General features: G+C 40.1%; 1 protein-coding gene across 3 annotated transcripts in view; it reads right to left on the bottom strand.

Moving 5' to 3' along the window:
* The window catches only part of rfc1 (replication factor C (activator 1) 1), a 108,847-nt gene that overhangs the window by 42,697 nt on the left and 46,790 nt on the right, over positions 1-19,360 (bottom strand). For 2 of the 3 annotated variants that reach the window (XM_073064827.1, XM_073064829.1), the window contains exons 1-7: positions 17,278-17,336; positions 7,876-7,998; positions 7,640-7,715; positions 3,959-4,069; positions 1,899-2,134; positions 708-782; positions 24-101 (exon numbers count right to left, since the gene is read on the bottom strand). In XM_073064827.1, the coding sequence (XP_072920928.1) occupies positions 24-101; positions 708-782; positions 1,899-2,134; positions 3,959-4,069; positions 7,640-7,715; positions 7,876-7,998; positions 17,278-17,304 (726 nt within the window). In that variant the 5' untranslated portion in view covers positions 17,305-17,336. Of the gene's footprint in view, positions 1-23; positions 102-707; positions 783-1,898; positions 2,135-3,958; positions 4,070-7,639; positions 7,716-7,875; positions 7,999-17,277; positions 17,337-19,360 lie in introns of those variants that run through there. The other variant, XM_073064828.1, reaches the window with a different exon arrangement.

The following is a 19,360-nucleotide window of genomic DNA, read 5'->3' as shown; positions in this document are numbered from 1 at the left end:
ATAGATTCCATTTCACAAATTACCTTTTTGCTTTTTGGCAGCTCATCCAACATTGCCAATGTTTTAGCAAATTCTTCATCCTCATGCAGCTGCCGTTCCATCTGAAAAGATGGAAACCAGAACATGGTTTAATAGAAAAGGATTTTTTTTTAATCCATGAGTAATCTATCAGCAATGTCTTGAAATTTTAACTATTATTTTCCCCAGCTAAGAGTGGGCAAACAAAAGTTACCAGGACAATCAACTTGAGTACAATAATTCACAAAGGGCAGGTCCACACAAAAAACATCTCAACTCAAGCAAAAATGAATTCCGTAAGATTAACTATCTCGTCAGACACCCATTAGCAGGAATTGAATAAGAAAAGTCTCACTTTATGGAGGCAAAAATAATTAGTGCAAGATAAATTAAGGAGGCCCAGATACTGCATCACATAATAGTAGATGAGGATTCAAGTGGGAGCCTTAGCTGCCCAAGCAAAAGAGGGGCAAGTTACACTGCAAAATTGCTTTAAAATTGATCTTGAACATGTCAGTTCTGCTGTTACAAACCCAAATTCAAATAAACAACCGAGTATAAAATACTTACTTGCAGTTAAATTCATCGTATGGGTTTTAAAAAAGTCTCGAAGATTAATAATAAATTTAAGAGAAAGTGCCTGAAACCTGCATCTTCCCTGTAAATGTAAAATTTTAATTTTCAATTACCTCTGCATCTTCATCAAGTTGTAACTGGCGAGCTAACTCTTCGTCATCCACAGTAGAATCAAGACTGGCTGGAGGCTACAATCAAAAGCAGAAAAATGAACTCATTTCATCTTTTTAGTACAAACAACTGCTTATATTATATCCAGACACAGCAGTACTTATTTTTCCAATCCCAGACCAAGCAACTATTAGAAACATACAAAACTCAGCACTATTGCCTCACTATTCACAGCACGTCATAAAGAATCAGTCTCATCTCTATAATTTGTATTTTCAGCTGAAGAACTGCAAATCAATGCTAGGCACAAACCTGCCCAAATGTTTCTATTCCAAAAATAATTCAGTTAATCCAGATCATCCACTATCAACTTGGCTGAGAGGCGAGGTCTTTACCTGGGATATCACTGGTGAAATAGGTAAATACCAGTAGGCTAACAGGGTTATGATTTGTGGCAGAAGGATCAAGGTAGAATTGATAGACATGCAAAAGTGAATGGGTTATAGGGAAAATAAGGGAGAGAATGGGATTCATGGATGCTGTGAGACTGGCACTGGAAGCTTCTAGCCCATTAAATATGAAAGAAATACGAGAACTACGCAAGGCTATTTCATTAAAGGAATTACAAGAACTCCAGGTGCCGTTGGAGATTCAATTGTCTCAAGTTTAATTCCCGTCTCTGCTGATGACCTCAACCAAAGGCAGGAATCAATAAGATTTTAGTACTCCAAAGGGAAATATCCATTCCCATTTGGGAATAATCACAAAGTGCACTAGGTAGCATACTGGGGAACTAGTTGATAATACTGCATTAATTGTCTGTAACAACACTGCAACAGAAATAAGATGAAAACAACAGCCTTTCCACATTCAATTTGAGACTCTCCAAAAGGCATACGACCTATAATATGCACTAACAAAAATCACCGTGAAGAATCCCTATTGGTAAAATGATAAACATTGAGTATAGGTAAATAAAATAAAGTGCAGGCAGGGCAAGGCAGACCATGCAATATCAATGGCTTCACACAAGTGAACAAATGCAAGAGGAAAAGGACAATGTAGTCAGGTTCTGAACTAATATAAACAGCAGATAGAACAGATAGGATATTAAATCTACTCTAACCTAGTTCAAAACAGAACAATTGGTAAATATGATAAATATTGGTAAATACAGTGCAAACGATCCTTACTGCTTTCCTTTTGCTGGCCACCAGTTTTTTACTGGATCTTTGCACACTGTTTGAGCCGAAGTAATCTTGAACTGATATAGCGGTGAATTTCACTGGACTTGCTGGTTTGGGCTGCACTGGCTTGAGCTGTGATTTCACATTGGTGGTCCTTCCAGATCCTGATGTCCCTGGATGACCACCATTTTCCCTGGATTTTTGGATCATCTTCCTACTTTGCAGAAAATCATCCTCTTCATCTTGAGATGATAGGAGGTAGAGAAATAAAAGATAAGTTGGCATGGTTTCGCCCAAAAGAACATGTCATTTTCAGATGGCAAATAATCATTAGTTTTAATTGCTGCTTTTAAAACATTAAATGCAACAAATAATCTAATACCGTCCTGCTGAATATCTAACCGCTTTAAATATAGATGACTCAAACCTTTTCTTCCCCAGATTTATCAAATTCAATTGCTTTTAAAGCAGTTGTCAACAGATAATCTAACATCTCCAAATTCTAAAGCAACTTTGCAGATGGGATAATGACAAAAGTAGCAAGGATATATTATAGCATGAAAATAAAAGAAATTGCATCATTTCAATCTTTAGTCACCTGCTTAAAACTTTAGCATTGAAATATTGAAAATGATAAATAATTAGTAGCATTAAGTTGCTCAAAAATCAATCACAAAAGAATGCGTTAAATCCAACAGGGGAACAGATACCCAACAGACCTACTTCTAATCGCAATGGTTTGAAAAGCAAAGATGCCAATTTAAAACAAATAACAAATGCACAATGGATGTAACTTTGGTCACCTTCTCCTATTAATATAATTTCTCCCAGCTGAAAGGTCCAAACAGTATTTTACTTTCACACTCACACTAAAGATTGATTCTATCACTTCATCGTTTCTATCAACCACTCCACTTCTGTAGTAACTCGATGTGTAACAGGTTCTCTTATTGACATGCAGACAATACTATTGTGGACTCCAACTACAAAAGTATTGTTGACTCTTGGTGAAAATAAAAATCTGGAGCACTTGGTTCATGAAATAGCAAATACACAAAAGTGATGCAAGTCAAGAAAGTGGTTCAGATGGGATGTCCTGGAACCATCTGAACACTGCGAAAGTTGGAAATGTACTTTATGTGCACTAGAACAAAGCTAAACACAAATACAGCAGCATTATACATCTTTGGTATGAATGTCATAGGTAAGTTATCTATACAAGTAGAGGTGACTCCATTGCACTAAATCAGATTCACTGAGCATGCAGTTCGATATGCTGACCACAACAAGTCGACAGAAGACTGCACTCCCAGGATAAACATCTGGCAAGTGAAGCAGCTGCACAGCGTTTGTCACAGTAATAATATACATTCTTTGAAGGTTTTAAGAAATAGCAGCAAATACTATTTCTGTGTAATCAACTAGGACAAAATGTTTAATGCAACTGATCTACCAATCCCTAATCTTGCTATGCCAGGCTCCATCAAAGTTTGCTGGCTCATCCCTGGCAAATCACATCTAGTCAAGAATACAATTAGACTGCAACCAACTGATACACTTGTAACAGTGTATTGTTCAATACTTACCTGACTGAAAACAATACTAGGTCCCAACTGCACACGCTCATAACTCTGAAGAAAGCCGTTTACAAGATCCTGATCTGAATAAAATGTCAATGTCTGTGTTTCAGTGGTACAAAACATCACTCAATATTAATCTAATATACTAATATTAAGGCTCTAAAATTCACAACACCGTCCAGGCATTGAAAAGACCAATATCAGAGTTCACTGAAAATCTATTTAGTATTTTGGCAAATAGTTCAAAGATGATTGTAAATTTACCAATGTCACAAGTTGTGTCATCGGTAAAAATAATTTATTTTGAACAAATAGCTCATTAGGAGCAATCCACGTCAACTAACCTAGATGCATTTCCTGATCCAGATTAGTGAATGTACATGGACAAAAAAAATAACAAAAACACAGGCAAATTGACATCATTGTTCACTCTCTCAAAAACTGACAAAACTACTTCCAGGAAATTAGATCATAACCATTTCTTACCCGTTTCAGAAACCACAGTTACAGGCTCTGATTTGGAGGATTTTGTAGGTTTAGAGGATGACGACCCTTTCTTGAGTTTCTTATCTGGAGGTGAAGCTTCTGGTTCAGAATCTGCAGTACATAATATATTTAAAAATAAAACATGTTTCTTTGTATGCAATTCATCTTGTGATAATACAAATATGCTCAAACATGCAAGTACCCCCTTACCAAGGAAATAACGATTTGGTGCTGTACTAAATCATACATACAGAATATCCAGGTTTCTTTTTTAGGCTTTCACAACAAAAGACCATCTTGGGCTTGCAGGAAATAAAATGAGAGGAAGAGTCACAACTGATAAAACCAATGAACATCAAATTCATCTGGTTCTTTGTTTTTCCACCACAAAACCAAAAAGTGAGGTCATCTGTTGGATAATCATCTCACAACTTAGCCATTGATAATCAACAGCCAACACTCTGAAAATTCTATGTGCAGAAGAGCCATTCAGGTGCCAGCATCAGAAAGCTAGTTAGCTGTATCACTGGAATTACATGCCAGGTGTCATCAGCCCTCAAGAAAAGGTGGGGGGGGGAGGAGGAGAATTAAAGTACAATTAGAATATACAAAACCTGCTCATAACATTCAACTTTGCTATAATTATTTTATTTATTACTGGGACATAACTAATACATCCAAGTCAGGTACAGCATGGAAGTCATGAAGAATCAATCTCAATCTTTAAAGAAAAAATGGCTTTATTTGTCATATGTACACAGAAACATCAAAACATAGTGAAATGTTACTTGCATCAATGACCAACACAGTCCGAGAATGTACTTGGGCAGCCCACAACTGTCACCAGGCTTCTGCCTCAACAACTTCTAACCCCAAGCTGTCCAGCTTAGGAATGTGGGAGAAAACCCACGTGGCCACAGGCAGAATGTAAATACCGTACTCCCTACAGACAGCAATGGTACTGTGCTGTATAACTTTACGCCAGCCGCTATGCTACCATACTGCTCCTCTACTTTATTCTTATTTGACTGCAAGTAGCTGACATTAATGAAGCAACTGGACTTTAAATGATAGCCTACTGACTTCCATTATTCACAGAAGTTCACGTTCCTTTGTTCCTAGAACACTATTGTACCCTCTATCACTACAAAACTACTCATACTAACAAAGCTGAAGTATTGAATAAGTCAAAGGTCAGCACACTGCATTATATAACCAAATATTTTTAGAATGATTGTAAAATAAGCTTCTACATGGAGAATGTACCTAATGACCACAGTATGGTTTAAAACAACCACAGAATAACTTGTATTTTAAATCCTTCTGCAAACGAAAGAACACTTTCCTCACCCCTCCACACGAGACTGGTGACCAGCTTGCTCCCAACTACCTACCACAACCAATCTGACAGCTGGGACATTAAACAAACCATTGCTGATGAATTTGATTTCTTCCAAGATGACGACATCACACAGTTCACTTGGTACTAAAACTAGAGGAACTCTCCATCAGAGGGTTCAGTTTCAAAACAATCTGATTCTAAGTGGATGCAAGAAACATAGTAATAAATGAAACTCAAAAAGGTGACTCCTTAGTCTTTTAATGAGCACATTAAATATTATTGCCTGTCACAACACTAAGATACAGTTAAAGAGATCGAAGTTCAGATTCCCACATCATGCCCGGTGATAGATGACAGATAGCTGCAGAGATGAGAGATGCAATATTGATAGCTTCTTTAAAATTCCCCTCAATTCAAGCAGATTGGAAAGTAACAAATGCAACAATATTTCAAATAGGAAAAATAGGAAAGTATAGATGAGATAAACTGCCATTTGCTGCTGACAAAATGCTGAAATCCATCCTTAAAGCATTATAATAGTCATAATACAATTAGGAAGAACATAGTAAATCATGGCATAATCAGGCAGAGTCAACAGGATTCCATGAAGATAAAAACCATATCTGACAAATTATTTTTTTTAAATTATAGCACAAGTATGCTGGACAAGGGAGAACTAAGAGTACCTCATGTTTTCTTCAAAAAGCATCTGCTTTGGTTACAGAAAATACTAAGAGGTTGCAGAATGTAACATTTTACCATGAGAAAAGGATAGGTTCAAGGGCAGTAAGAATAAAAGGTAATTTTCAGGTCATTGCATATTTACTGGTACGTAATGGCATCAGTCTATGAACTATCCAGTTTATAATCTTGACTTGGATGAAACAGAGTGTAACTACCCAGCTTCAAAACAAATGTGCAAAAAGCGGAGACTGGCACGTAACATGGACAAATTAAAAGTTAAAAGAATGGGAAGAAGAGGGAAAAGGGAGAAAAAAAACTAGGTAAGTGGATGACTATGCACGAGCCTTCAGTCTATGCTCTTAAATTTAGAAGAAAGAAAGGAGACAACTCAAATGTACAAGATTCTGGAAGATATTTGGCAGGATAAAAGCAGAGCATGGTTCCCATGAAGATTTTAACATCATAGAATGTGCCTTCAAAGGGGTAACCTGCCTAAGATACAGATGAAAAGGAATTGCTTCCCAAGGGTTGAGTACCTTTGACTTCTTCACCCAAAAAAAGGCTGCCTTCATGGCCAAGATGGACAGATTTTTGGACCAATGTCTAGGGTAGCAAAGAACTGACTGGAAAGTGCAATTAAGACCAAGATCAAACCAGCCATGATCACATTTGATTGGCCAAGCAAGATTAAGGAGTTCTATGTGAACAACTTGTCCTGCTTGCGTTTATTACCTTGTAAATTAAAAATTGCCGTTTATTCCTATTGGAAAAATAACAAGTGTTGATGTGCTGAGGGCTCTTGTTCTGCAGAGGCACACAAAGTAAACAGGACAAGCAAGCTGGAAGACAAGTGTCACATCAGTCCTCATTACAAAGAGTCTCAAGTTCAGAAATAAGGAAACCTCATTACTAACGCAGAAGCATTTGGAGGAAGTTATCAGTTTCAGTCACTACTGAAGGAAGGATGTATTTGCTTTAAAGTCTGTGCAGCATTTATTCACCAAGTTGTTTCCAAGACTTGCAGGATTTCCCTACAAGGAGACAGCAAAACTGTCCCAGGCTCACCCGAGTTCAGAAATAAATCTAGTCATGGAAAACTCTGAATGGAACTGAATGGATAACAATGGTCTTTGAAGCTCAATGGAGAGCCAAACTATTAAAGGGCAATCTCAGCATAGGCAATGTCATTTAGTGAGAGATTTAAAAAAATATTTTATGCAGGGAATCATAACTATTTGGAATCATCTGTCCTGAACATTGTAGATATTGCTATTAAGCCGATTCTAAATTGGAGACCTCCCCATTTTTGAACACTCAAAAATCAGAGGATGTGGATATCAGGCATGAAAGTGAGCTGATCTATCAGATTGCCATGATTTACAGGAAACAGACTAAAGGCAAGAAAAAGACTATTACTACCACTTTTATTTCCTCTGTCTGCAGAAAGGGAGCAGTACAAATGAGCCTGAGCCTACTTACAGATATTCATCATGGAGACTTACTAATGAATTACGTGCATACTGACAATCAGCAGTGAATAACTATCTGAGTTAAGCTCTCTATGGGGAAAAAAAAACTTGGAAAATCTAGTTCTCACCTTGGTATCTTCTCCCCAAGTTACAAATGATAAAAAGATAACTTTCTAAATACTTTACCCGAATCATAAATAATGTGTTTTTTCCTGTGCACTGGTTTTTGTTTTGATGCTTTTGAATTGAAGGGGTCCTTTCTCTGAAAGCATAATACAAACAGATCAATTAGTGTACATCATGACAAACAGAATCCTCTCTATAATCGCCAGCTGCCTTGGCTGCAAGTTGGCAGATCCCCAATATACACATTTGATTGAATCAATGTGTAACCCAGACCCTTATGAAAAGGGCAAACTAACCTTGACATCAGTTTTCTTCATGTTTAACGACTCTTTGCCAACATTTTTCATTTTGTTCTTTTCCAAAGCCTCATTCCCAGCCTTCTTTGCTGTAGGAAGCACGTCAAAAAATCTTCTGATGTCCTGTGAATAAAAACCATAAATATTCATACCAAGAAGACATTATTTTGAAATTAAAGTACACATATGTTGATGCACCCAAACATTTGAATAAACTAGAAGATACATATTAAACATTCTGATAACCACCAACCCCCATGGGTGACACACTGATGCAATTTGTAGAAGTGTTGCTTCAGGGATTCCGCAACTTGAGCTTAATTCTGAACTCTGGTGCTAAGCACGTTGAGTTTGCATATCCTCCCTACGACCAAGTAGGTTTCCTTCCACATCCAAAAACCATGAAGCTTAAGCAGGTTAACTGGCCACTGTAAATTGCTGATCACGTGCATCTGAGGGGTACAAATGCAGGGATTGATAGAATGCATGGAGAATAAAAGTGAGGGACCAGTGTAAATGGGTGGCCAGAATTGACTCAGTCAACTGATTTCTACTGTAAGACTGCGTACGAGTGTCCAAGGAAACCTTCCCAACACAGTGACAATCTACACTTTAAACTCCGAAAAGGTTAAACAAATGGACAAATCTGGAATTTCACCTTAAACTCGACTGCAAATCTGGACATTTCTAATTCAGAGCCAGTAGATTACTGTAGACAAACACAGAACCATTTTGGAAAGTTAGTCAGATACTGTATTTTGGAAGCACAAGAGTTATGTGAAAACATAGCTGAACAAGCTAAATTTTTAAGAAATAATGTGAAAAATTTTACAAACTCATAGGGTAAACATGGAGAAAGTATTTGTAGCTCATGTTTCTTAACCTTAGTGAAGATCTTATCTCAGTGGGGTACAATTTCAACTTCACAATGTAAGCATGCTATTGGTCACATTGTAAACCTTGTCCTTGACAGCATTCATAAATACAGTGGATTCCAGTTAATTGGGACACCTACTTGTGGTGAACTACATATACCTGACTGGACACGCCCCCCTGCTGACTGCTCCTGTGACTCCTCCCACAGACCCCGGTATAAAGGCAATTGAGGCCTGAGCCCTGCCCTCAGTCTCCAGGATGTAGCATGGTGGTCAATTGCTGCTTGTTCTTTCTTCCAGTCAATAAAAGCCGATATCTCGCCTCACGTCTCAGAGAGTTATTGATGGTGCATCACTACTAAAGAACAAAAACTAATTGAGAAAATAGCCAGGATTCCCTTTGCTTATTTGGGACACTATGCCACTTAATAGGGACAGGAAACTATTGCCAAACAGTTTCTAACTAGCATCAGGTGCATGCACTTGTGTGGCTGTTAGACTCTACACCACACTTAGAGCAAACAGTTTTGAAATAGTGTCAGTTGCCTGTGCTTGAGTTGTGTTGTGCATCTGGGCTAGTGGACACCAATTCAAAAAGTAATGATTTTTGTTAATTTTGTTCTTTATTTTGACTTTATGCAGGAAGACAACAAAGGTAGTCCATTATCTGTATTGGGTGTCTGCAATGATTTTGTTCATTTACAATCAAAAGAACACAGCAGCATACAGTGGATGAATTCCTTCATTGATAGCTATTAAAAATTAATGCAATTTATAATACTGTGGTAGTAATGTTCTAATTTGTTCTGTATTTCATTAATACAACAATCTGATTCTCTGTAGATTGTATTTTTTTAAAAATATACATTTTAACCATTTCCATGAAACTTAGGCTAATTGGGGCAGCCACTTAATTAGACCAAAATGTACTGGTCTGAATCAGCAGAACACCCACATCAATATTCACTACTCCAGATCCTACCGCTATCTCAACACAAACCACAAACAATAAAGAGGCCACCTGGCCCACAGTGTGTACTAGCTCTTGCTAGAACTGTTTACTCAGTCACAACACTTCCCCATGAACTACAGCACCCTTTCCCTTTTATAACTGCAGGTGGTTCTTGTTTATCTTGACTGTAAATTTCATTGCAATTCACGTAAAACTCCAGAAACTAAGGATAAAACACTGTCCGAGTAGAACCCCTACGCATAAAACTCTGAAGAAGCAAAGAAGGCACAATCCTACACATCATCCCAATATAGCAAATGCACTCAACATTAATCACAAGGATGGCTATCACCTCCTTAAGTTCATTAAAATGCAGCTCTCCTCTGCACCTTACCCATGAACAAATTCCGTCAAGGTTCAGGAGGTTTTAAAGTAGAACCCGGTATACTCGTCTGCACATCTATCATGGTGCATCCCACTGAAACAACTCCTTCCAGAGGCAAGGACAATAAAGAGGTAGCCATGAGATGCAGAGAAGCAGCTATGGGACTGCGGGCTGTGCCACGTTCAAGGACTCAGAATAAATACACACAAATGTCACGGATTTTATGAAGACACTTGCAGACATGTGTCTCACAAAATCATTCAGGATCTTCAAGCAAAAACCCTACATGAACCAAGAGATTCAAAGTTGGTGACATTCAGGACTAGCAATTCAGTAAAGTACATGAGGTCCAGTTCAAGTATGACCTTCGGAAAGCCATCTCACATGCAAAGTGGCAATTCCAGAGGAAACGAGTGACAGAGTGATGCTGGACAACTATAACAGGGCTGTAACACCATCACCCACCATAATGCAAAACACTCAACATCAGCAGAACCAAACAGCTGATTATCAACTACAGGAGGAAGAACATAGAACAATACAGCACAGTACAGGCCCTTCAGCCCACAATGTTGTGCCAACCCTTAAACCCTGCCTCCCATACAAGCTCCCCACCTTAAATTCCTCCATATACCCGTCTAGTAGGCTCTTCAATTTCACTAGTGTATCTTCCTCCACCACTGACTCAGGCAGTGCATTCCACACACCAACCATTCTTTTGAGTAAAAAACCTTCCTCTAATATCCCCCTTGAACTTCCCACCCCTTACCTTAAAGCCATGTCCTCTTGTATTGAGCAGTGGTGCCCTGGGGAAGAGGCGCTGGCTGTCCACTCTATCTATTCCTCTTAATATCTTGTATACCTCTATCATGTCTCCTCTCATCCTCCTCCTCTCCAAAGAGTAAAGAAATAGCTCCCTTAATCTCTGATCATAATCCATACTCTCTAAACCAGGCAGCATCCTGGTAAATCTCCTCTGTACCCTTTCCAATGCCTCCACATCCTTCCTATAGTGAGGCGACCAGAACTGGACACAGCACTCCAAGTGTGGCCTAACTAGAGTTTTATAGAGCTGCATCATTACCTTGCGACTCTTAAACTCTATCCCTCAACTTATGAAAGCTAACACCCCATAAGCTTTAACTACCCTATCTACCCGTTAGGCAACTTTCAGGGATCTGTGGACATCTACCCCCAGATCCCTCTGCTCCTCCACACTACTAAGTATCCTGCCATTTACCTTATACTCTGCCTTGGAGTTTGTCCTTCCAAAGAGTACCACCTCACACTTCTCCGGGTTGAACTCCATCGGCCACTGCTCAGCCCACTTCTGTATCCTATCAATGTCTCTCTGCAATCTTCGACAATCCTCTACACTATCCACAACATCACCAACCTTTGTGTCATCTGCAAACTTGCCAACCCACCCTTCTACCCCCACATCCAGGTTGTTAATAAAAAAAAAATCACAAAAAGTAGAGGTCCCAGAACCGATCCTTGTGGGACACCACTAGTCACAACCCTCCAATCCGAATGTACTCCCTCCACCACGACCCTCTGCTTTCTGCAGGCAAGCCAATTCTGAATCCACCTGGCCAAACTTCCCTTGATCGCATGCCTTTTGACTTTCTGAATAAGCCTACCGTGTGGAACCTTATCAAATGCCTTACTAAAATTCACATAGATCACATCCACTGCACTACCCTCATCTATATGTCTGGTCACCTCCTCAAAGAACTCTATCAGGCTTGTTAGACACGATCTGCCCTTCACAAAGCCATGCTGACTGTCCCTGATCAGACCATGATTCTCTAAATGCCCACAGATTCTATTTCTAAGAATCTTTTCCAAAAGCTTTCCCACCACAGATCTAAGACTCACTGGTCTATAATTACCTGGACTATCCCTACTACTTTTTTTGAACAAGGGGACAACATTCGCCTCCCTCCAATCCTCCGGTACCATTCGGTACTGAAGAAGCCAGAGGTCCATGAACCAGAGCTGATCAGGGGAACAGAGATAGACGGGGTTAGTATCAGAGTATCATCATATCAGAGGACCTATCCTGGGACAAACACACAGGTGCCACCACAAAGAAGTACCTCTGCTTTTATTTATTTTTTTAAAAATCAGAGATTCAGCATGTCACCAAAAAAAATAAATAAATTGCATCTATACAAGTTTGTCAGTGAAGAGCATCCTAACTGGTTACATCATGGCCTGGTAAGAAACACCAATGCCCGCAATGGGAATTGGTGGATACAGCCCAGTCCATCACAAGCAAAGGCCTCCCCACCATCGAGCACATTTATATGGAGCACTACTGCATGAAATCATCATCATTCATCCAGGGCACCCGGCCCCTCTATCATCCAGGCCATACTTTCTTCTTGCTGCTATCATCAGGGAGAAGGTACAGAGCCTCAGGTCCCAAACTACCAAGTTCAGCAACAGCTACTATCCGACAGGTTCCCAAGTAGGCATGGATAACATCACTCAAAACTGCTCAACCTACAGAGCAACTCTCAAGTATTTTAAAACAACTTAAGTTCTCAGTATTATTTTATTTTCACATCGATTGTCAGTCTTTGCTTATGTAGTTTTTCCATAAATATTGTACTTTATTTTCCTGTAAATAGCCTGCAAAAAAAAATGAATCACAAGATAGTATATGGTAACAGATACACACTTAGATAGTAAATTTTACTTTGACTTCCTAACACAGGGAGCACAATTGCAAGGAAGATCAGAAATTAGAGAACTGTTTTTAATATTTTTCCCCAATGTCAGGAGGGGGAAGGAGGGGGAGGGGGATGGAGGATGCAAACAATCCTAAAGCTGAAGCAGTCAATACAACGTCAATAGCCTGAACCACATGCATTTTTTTAAAAATATGCAGTCATGTCCCAGTATTTCCCAGGCATATTAACAAAGAAAAATGCATGTGTTTTAAATGTAAAGTTGAAAGGGAGTCAGAATTTGGGACTTAGAAAATAAAATGCCAGTCACAAATTCTGGGACTTTCATTTCTGGGGGGAAAATGAAAACAAAAATGTGCAAGCTAGGAGCAAAAGGACGGAGCATTCTCAAATGAACTGTACAGAAGAAGAGCTCACAGATAAAGGGATTTTACCTCAGGAACAATAGCTTTGATTTTAAGATATCCATGTCACAAGGCAAAATGATCAATAAATGGGACTTGAGGAGTTAGGACATGGGCAGAGATTTCAACAAGCTCACGTTGAGAGGTTCGAATGCTGATCGGAGGCAACCAAATTCAATGAGGGTTTCAAAGCAAATAAGGGCAGAGGCAGAGAATGGTAACATCGTGGAGACAGGTTTTTGGAGAAAGAACACATCTGGTTACAAACTCTGGTTGAAACCATGTACCAGACTTTATACAACTTTAAAATTCAGCTTTGACCCATGGTCATGTAAAAGGACAGAACAAGCAACAGAGGAAGCATGATTTGTGGTGAGAATGTTGCTATTTCCAGTATTTAACTAGTGGGAATTTCTGTTCATTCATACTGAGTCTACGAGTCTGTGGTGGCCAGTGCTATCACGTTTGCTGTTGTGTGCTGGGGCAGCAGGCTGAGGGGTAGCAGACACCAACAGAATCAACAAACTCATTCGTAAGGCCAGTGATGTTGTGGGGGTGGAACTGGACTCTCTGACGGTGGTGTCTGAAAAGAGGATGCTGTCCAAGTTGCATGCCATCTTGGACAATGTCTCCCATCCACTCCATAATGTACTGGTTAGGCAAAGAGTACGTTCAGCCAGAGACTCATTCCACCGAGATGCAACACTGAGCGTCATAAAAAGTCATTCCTGCCTGCGGCCATCAAACTTTACAACTCCTCCCTCGGAGTGTCAGACACCCTGAGCCAATAGGCTGGTCCTGGACAAATTTCCACTTGGCATTATTATTATTTAATTATTTATGGTTTTATACTGCTATATTTCTTCACTTTTCTTGGTTGGTGCAACAGTAACAAAACCCAATTTCCCTCGGGATCAATAAAGTACGTCTGTCTGTATATCAGCCTACCAATATGACAAAGGGCATTGCATTTATATAGCAGGAAATAAAGTAAAGAATGCAACCAACTTTGTATGACACCAGATACAAAACCCTCCTACAACTGGACACCAATATAAACCACTGGGCTCATTCACATGCAAAGATCTTAGAAAACTGCCATTGCCTGCCATGTTCAGGAAAATAATAAATAGAACAAGAGCAAGTCAAACTTCAGCTCAACTTGATACAGCACAATGCACCCATTCACTTGATAGAGGAACTGAAAGAAAATTCAACATCACACAAAGGCACAATAAACTGACTTAAGCAACTCCAATTCAAATAAGCATGCAGCCTTAGATTTAGTTTAAAGCTTCTTTGTAAATATTTCTTCAACACATAATTTTGGTTCATTTATACCACATACAGGAAAGCAAAACCCAATGTGTCACAAAGCCGAACATATACACCCTATTAATATTTGCAGGTCTCAATACCACAGGCAAAGAAATAAAATTCAACACATTTGGAGAATATACTCAATGGAGCAATGAAACTGCTGGAGGAACTCGGGTGGGGGGGGGGGGGAATGGGTTATTTTGCATCAATGGAAGTAAAAGGATAGTCAACACTTTGCACCGTAACCCTGCATCAGGGATGAGAGGGTCATGGGAAGAGAGCCAGTATAAGGAGCAGAGAGAGGGCTGATAGATGAAACAAGGCAAAGTAGAGGATGTTGGGCAGATGGAAATGGGAAATGTGGACAAAGTGAGAGACTGAACTGGAAGGAGTGAGAAAGGAACACAGGGCACTGGGCAAACTGAAACTAGAAAATTCTTTGTTCACAGCATTGGGCTGCAAGCTACCCAAATGGAATTATGTCCTTCCAGTTTGCATTTGGCCTCAAGGTAGCAGTGGAGAAGTCACGGTGAGTGTGGAAATGGGAAGGGGAGCCAGTGACATACACCTCATATTCCACTGTTTTCAGCGTTCACCAGAGCCTAATCAAATCCTAGAATTTGAACTGGGTGCTAAATAAACCAAAACATTGCAGGTTCAGCCAGGGATGAATCTCCTCTGATATCTGCCCTGTGCAGGTGCAGGCATCAAAAGAAACCAGAACTGATCTGGCCAACACAGCTGGGCAGTTTGCTACAAGGCAAGACTAAAAACCACCTGGGCAAAATTAATAATCTATCCTCATACAAGCAGGTAGGAAGGATATCAAGTCTTGATCGGGTCAATGTGGAGAAGACATTTAATCTTCTGGGAAAATCTAAAACTTGGGGTAGTTTTAAAAATGTCTGTTTTATTTAAGGTAGACGTGGCAAAATTCTCCCTCAACGGGTCATAAGCCCGTGGGGCTCTTTTCCCCAGAAAGCAGTGAATATTTTAAAATCAAGCATTAGATTAATGTTTGATAAGCATGTGAGTTAAAGAGTAGCAAGGAACGCAAATTTGAAGCTATAGTTAGGTCAGTCATACTTTACTGAATCCTACAGCATTCTCAAACAGCTCTAGGATTTAGGAGGTGTGTCCAATTTAGAAAATTGTGATGTTATATACAGCAAGACAATATTTCACTGTACCTCATGTGACAATAATAAACCAATATCTCACATCAGAATAATCGTAGGAGCATAACAATTGAGTCCATGAATAGTAGTGTTCCTTACCATCACAACATGCATGAACCAATTCACAAATACTAGCACAAGGCCTCTATTTCAAAAACATTCCTGTGTGCAGAGCTGAACACCAAAACATGCATGCTTTTACCCGCTTATCTCAATAGGAAAAATGTCAAGTAGAAAGACATTAGGATTCAATTGAAAATATTGTAAAAAGGATTCAATTGTGACATTCAAACTACCCAACATCTCATGTAAACATAGCTCTGGCTCATTAGATGGTGGCAGATGTCCAATGAGATGAGCTGGACCATCCATTTTCTCTGTCTTATTGCCAATGCTTCACTGATGTTCCATTTGTGGTTAAGTCATCATACCCAGTACATGTGCTCCAATACTTGGATCTCAGCTTCAACGCTGACAGTAACCCATTCACAGCACAAGTTTACAATTCCCAAGAATGGATTTGTCACCTCATATGTGACAGTAGCCAGCATCCTGGTTTCACTTTGATTTTATCATTAATTTCAACACATTGCGCCCTAATTCACACAAGAAAAACCACAAAATCCACAAATACAATTTTCATTTCTCAACATTATGAACTCAAAACACCTTAACCCCACTTAATATACAATTCACTTCACCGGTACAATTTACTTCACTCAGTGGTCACATCTAAAACACTTTTGTTTTCATCTCTTCCTTCCCATCTACAGCATATTTACTCTCCTATATTCTAATTCTTTAAACAACTTCTTTGTAAGTCTTTACCAACTTAACCAAGTGCCTTACTGATCTCTCATCATCAACCCAGCAACCAGCATCTCCTGGTCGCGTGTACAACAGTTCAGAACTTGAACGTCACAACTTAGTTCAGATCTGAACTTTCTTTGAGACAGTAATCCCCAACGTTCATGCAATCATTTTACAATTCTAACTGCCCTCTGCGTTTTGTGACTCGATCAATTAAATGCATTGCCACAGGTAAGTAACCACAATCTTGACTTACAATCAGTATTTGCAATCATCTGGAATAAGCAGGTAGGCAACTAATTAAACAAGAAAGTTTCTCAAATGAAATTTAAAGCTCTCTACTAGTGCAGCCTTCGCAGAAATAGACTTGGCCTAGATTTGTGCTGCGATTTAACGGGTCCCCGATTACAATCAGAAAGAACAGCCATACTGATGATAGAACAACCCCGCCCCAGCTGCCCAGAGACACCGAATCCAGCACCCAGAGTCCAAATGGAGAATATTAAATCAATAATTGATCAAGACAAAGTAAACATCAGTATCGAGACGCCGATCGCCCGTAGAACTACATGGCGAGGCGGCAGTAAGGTGGGGGGGGGGACGGGACGCCAACGCGGACACCTCGGCCCAGTCCTGCTTCCTGCCCAATGACCTCCAAACCCACTCCTCCGTCTGGTCCCCGCCCCGGCAAGGCATCGCCAGGCTGCAAGCGGGCAGAAGTAGCTCCTCGAGCCGCGCCGGAATCCGGCTGGTACCCCAGCCCGACCCGCTCTGCTCACCATGTCACCGTTCCTCCGCAGCTTCATTTGGCGCCAACAATTTCAACGCGCAGGCGTGCGGCGCGCGGCGATGACGTCAGCCACAGCTGAGCCCTCCGATCCTGGGCAAGGTGTTTGATTGACAGCTGGGTCGATGCTGCCCGGCTTTGTGAGCGGCGGTGACGTGATGCCACCCACTTGCCCAGAAATATCAGCATGCTCTCCCCGACTCAAAACAAAGAACGACTCTGCTTCATTGAGGCCAATCACACTAACTCATCAAGCTGCATTTTAGCATTCAAACCACAGAAATTAATTGACTTTATTTCTTACATCCTTCACATCAAGTGGCTTTTACTGTCATTTCAACCATAACTGCTGGTACAGTACACTGTAAAAACGAAACAACGTTTCTCCAGGACCGTGGTGCTACATGAAACAAAACTGCACTAGACTTCAGATCTACACGGCACTACATAAAGAGCACAAAACAATGCAAGACAGTACAATAATTAATAAAGACAATAGGCACAGTAAAGGGCAAATTACAATACAATAAATGTAAATACATGAGCAGTAAAAATCTTTCGGTCTGTCTAAATGTGCAATCACAGAAATTTATAATAAATAGAACAGTCAATGTAACATAGAAATACACTCAAATCAGTGTGAGTCATCAGTCAGATGGCCTGGTGGAAGAAGCTGTCCCAGAGCCTGTTGGTCCTGGCTTTTATGCTGCAGTACTATTTCCCAGATGGTAGCAGCTGGAATAGTTTGTAGTTGGGGTGACTCGGGTCCCCAATGATCCTTCGGGCCCTCTTTACTGATGCACCTATAATGGTAAGTGTCCTGAATAGCGGGAAGTTCACATCTACAGATGCGCTGGGCTGTCCGCACCACTCTCTGCAGAGTCCTGCGATTAGGGGAGGTATAGTTCCCATACCAGGCAGTGATGCAGCCAGTCAGGATGCTTTCAATTGTTCCCCTGGAGAAAGTTTATTTTCCAATATTTTTATTAGTTTCTACATAGAAGAATACAGAGTACTAGAAAGTGTATATAAAAGGTCAAAAAAGGTTTTAAAAACTACCAATTACATTAAAACTGTTCATAATAACAATCTCATTCATAAGTTAATCAATAGTTATATTGAAATATACTAATTTATTACAAAAAGAATCTAACCCCTACCAAGACTGAAGCTGTTCAAGGTAAAATACCTTCTCATAATAAAATTTAATAATAGCCAACATCTGAGTTTAAACAGCAAATTGAAAGTTTTGAAAATAATTCAGAAAAGGTCCCCACAATGTTTGAAAGTCTTGACACAACGAATCTTCTTTAAATCTAAACATGACACAACGTCGCATAATCATTGAGCATGAGTAGGAGGAAAAACATCTTTCTATTTAAACAAAAGCATCCTCCTAGCTGCAAGAGAGCTAAAAGCCAAAATATGTAAATCAGATGCCTTCGGCTTAATATCTTGAGCTGCAACAATACTGAATAGGGCCCAAAGTTCTTAGGATTTGGAAGTCCACACCAAACCTCAACCGTTTGAGGTGCTGTTGTGCCTTTCACCACACAGTTGGTGTGTACATACCACGTGAGGACTTTGGTGATGTAGATGCAGAGGAACTTGAAGCTGTTTACCCTCTAAACCCCATATCCATTGATGTCAATAGGGGTTAGCCAATTTACATTCCTCCTGTAGTCCACAACCAGCTCCTTTGTTTTTGCAACATCGAGGGAGAGGTTGTTTTCTTGGCACCACTGTGTCAGAGAGATGACTTCTTCCCTGTAGGCCACCTCGTTATTGTTTGAGATTAGGCCAATCAATGTAGTGTCATTGGCAAACTTAATTAGCAGATTGGAGCTGTGGGTGGCGACACAGTCGTGGGTATACAGAGTGTAATGGAGGGGACTTCGTACGCAGCCCTAAGGGGCTCCTGTGTTGAAAGTCAGAGGGGCAGAGGTGAGGGAGCCCACTCTTAACACCTACCGGCGATCTGACAGGAAGTCCAGGATCCAGCTGCACAAGGCAGGGTGAAGGCCGAGGTCTCTGAGCTTCTTGTCGAGCCTGGATGGAATTATGGTGTTGAATGC

Source organism: Hemitrygon akajei, chromosome 13, assembly GCF_048418815.1.
Source record: "Hemitrygon akajei chromosome 13, sHemAka1.3, whole genome shotgun sequence".
In the NCBI taxonomy this organism is placed as follows: Eukaryota; Metazoa; Chordata; class Chondrichthyes; order Myliobatiformes; family Dasyatidae; genus Hemitrygon; species Hemitrygon akajei.
Note: the sequence above shows the minus strand (reverse complement) of the source record. Positions and strands in the feature narration are given on the sequence as shown.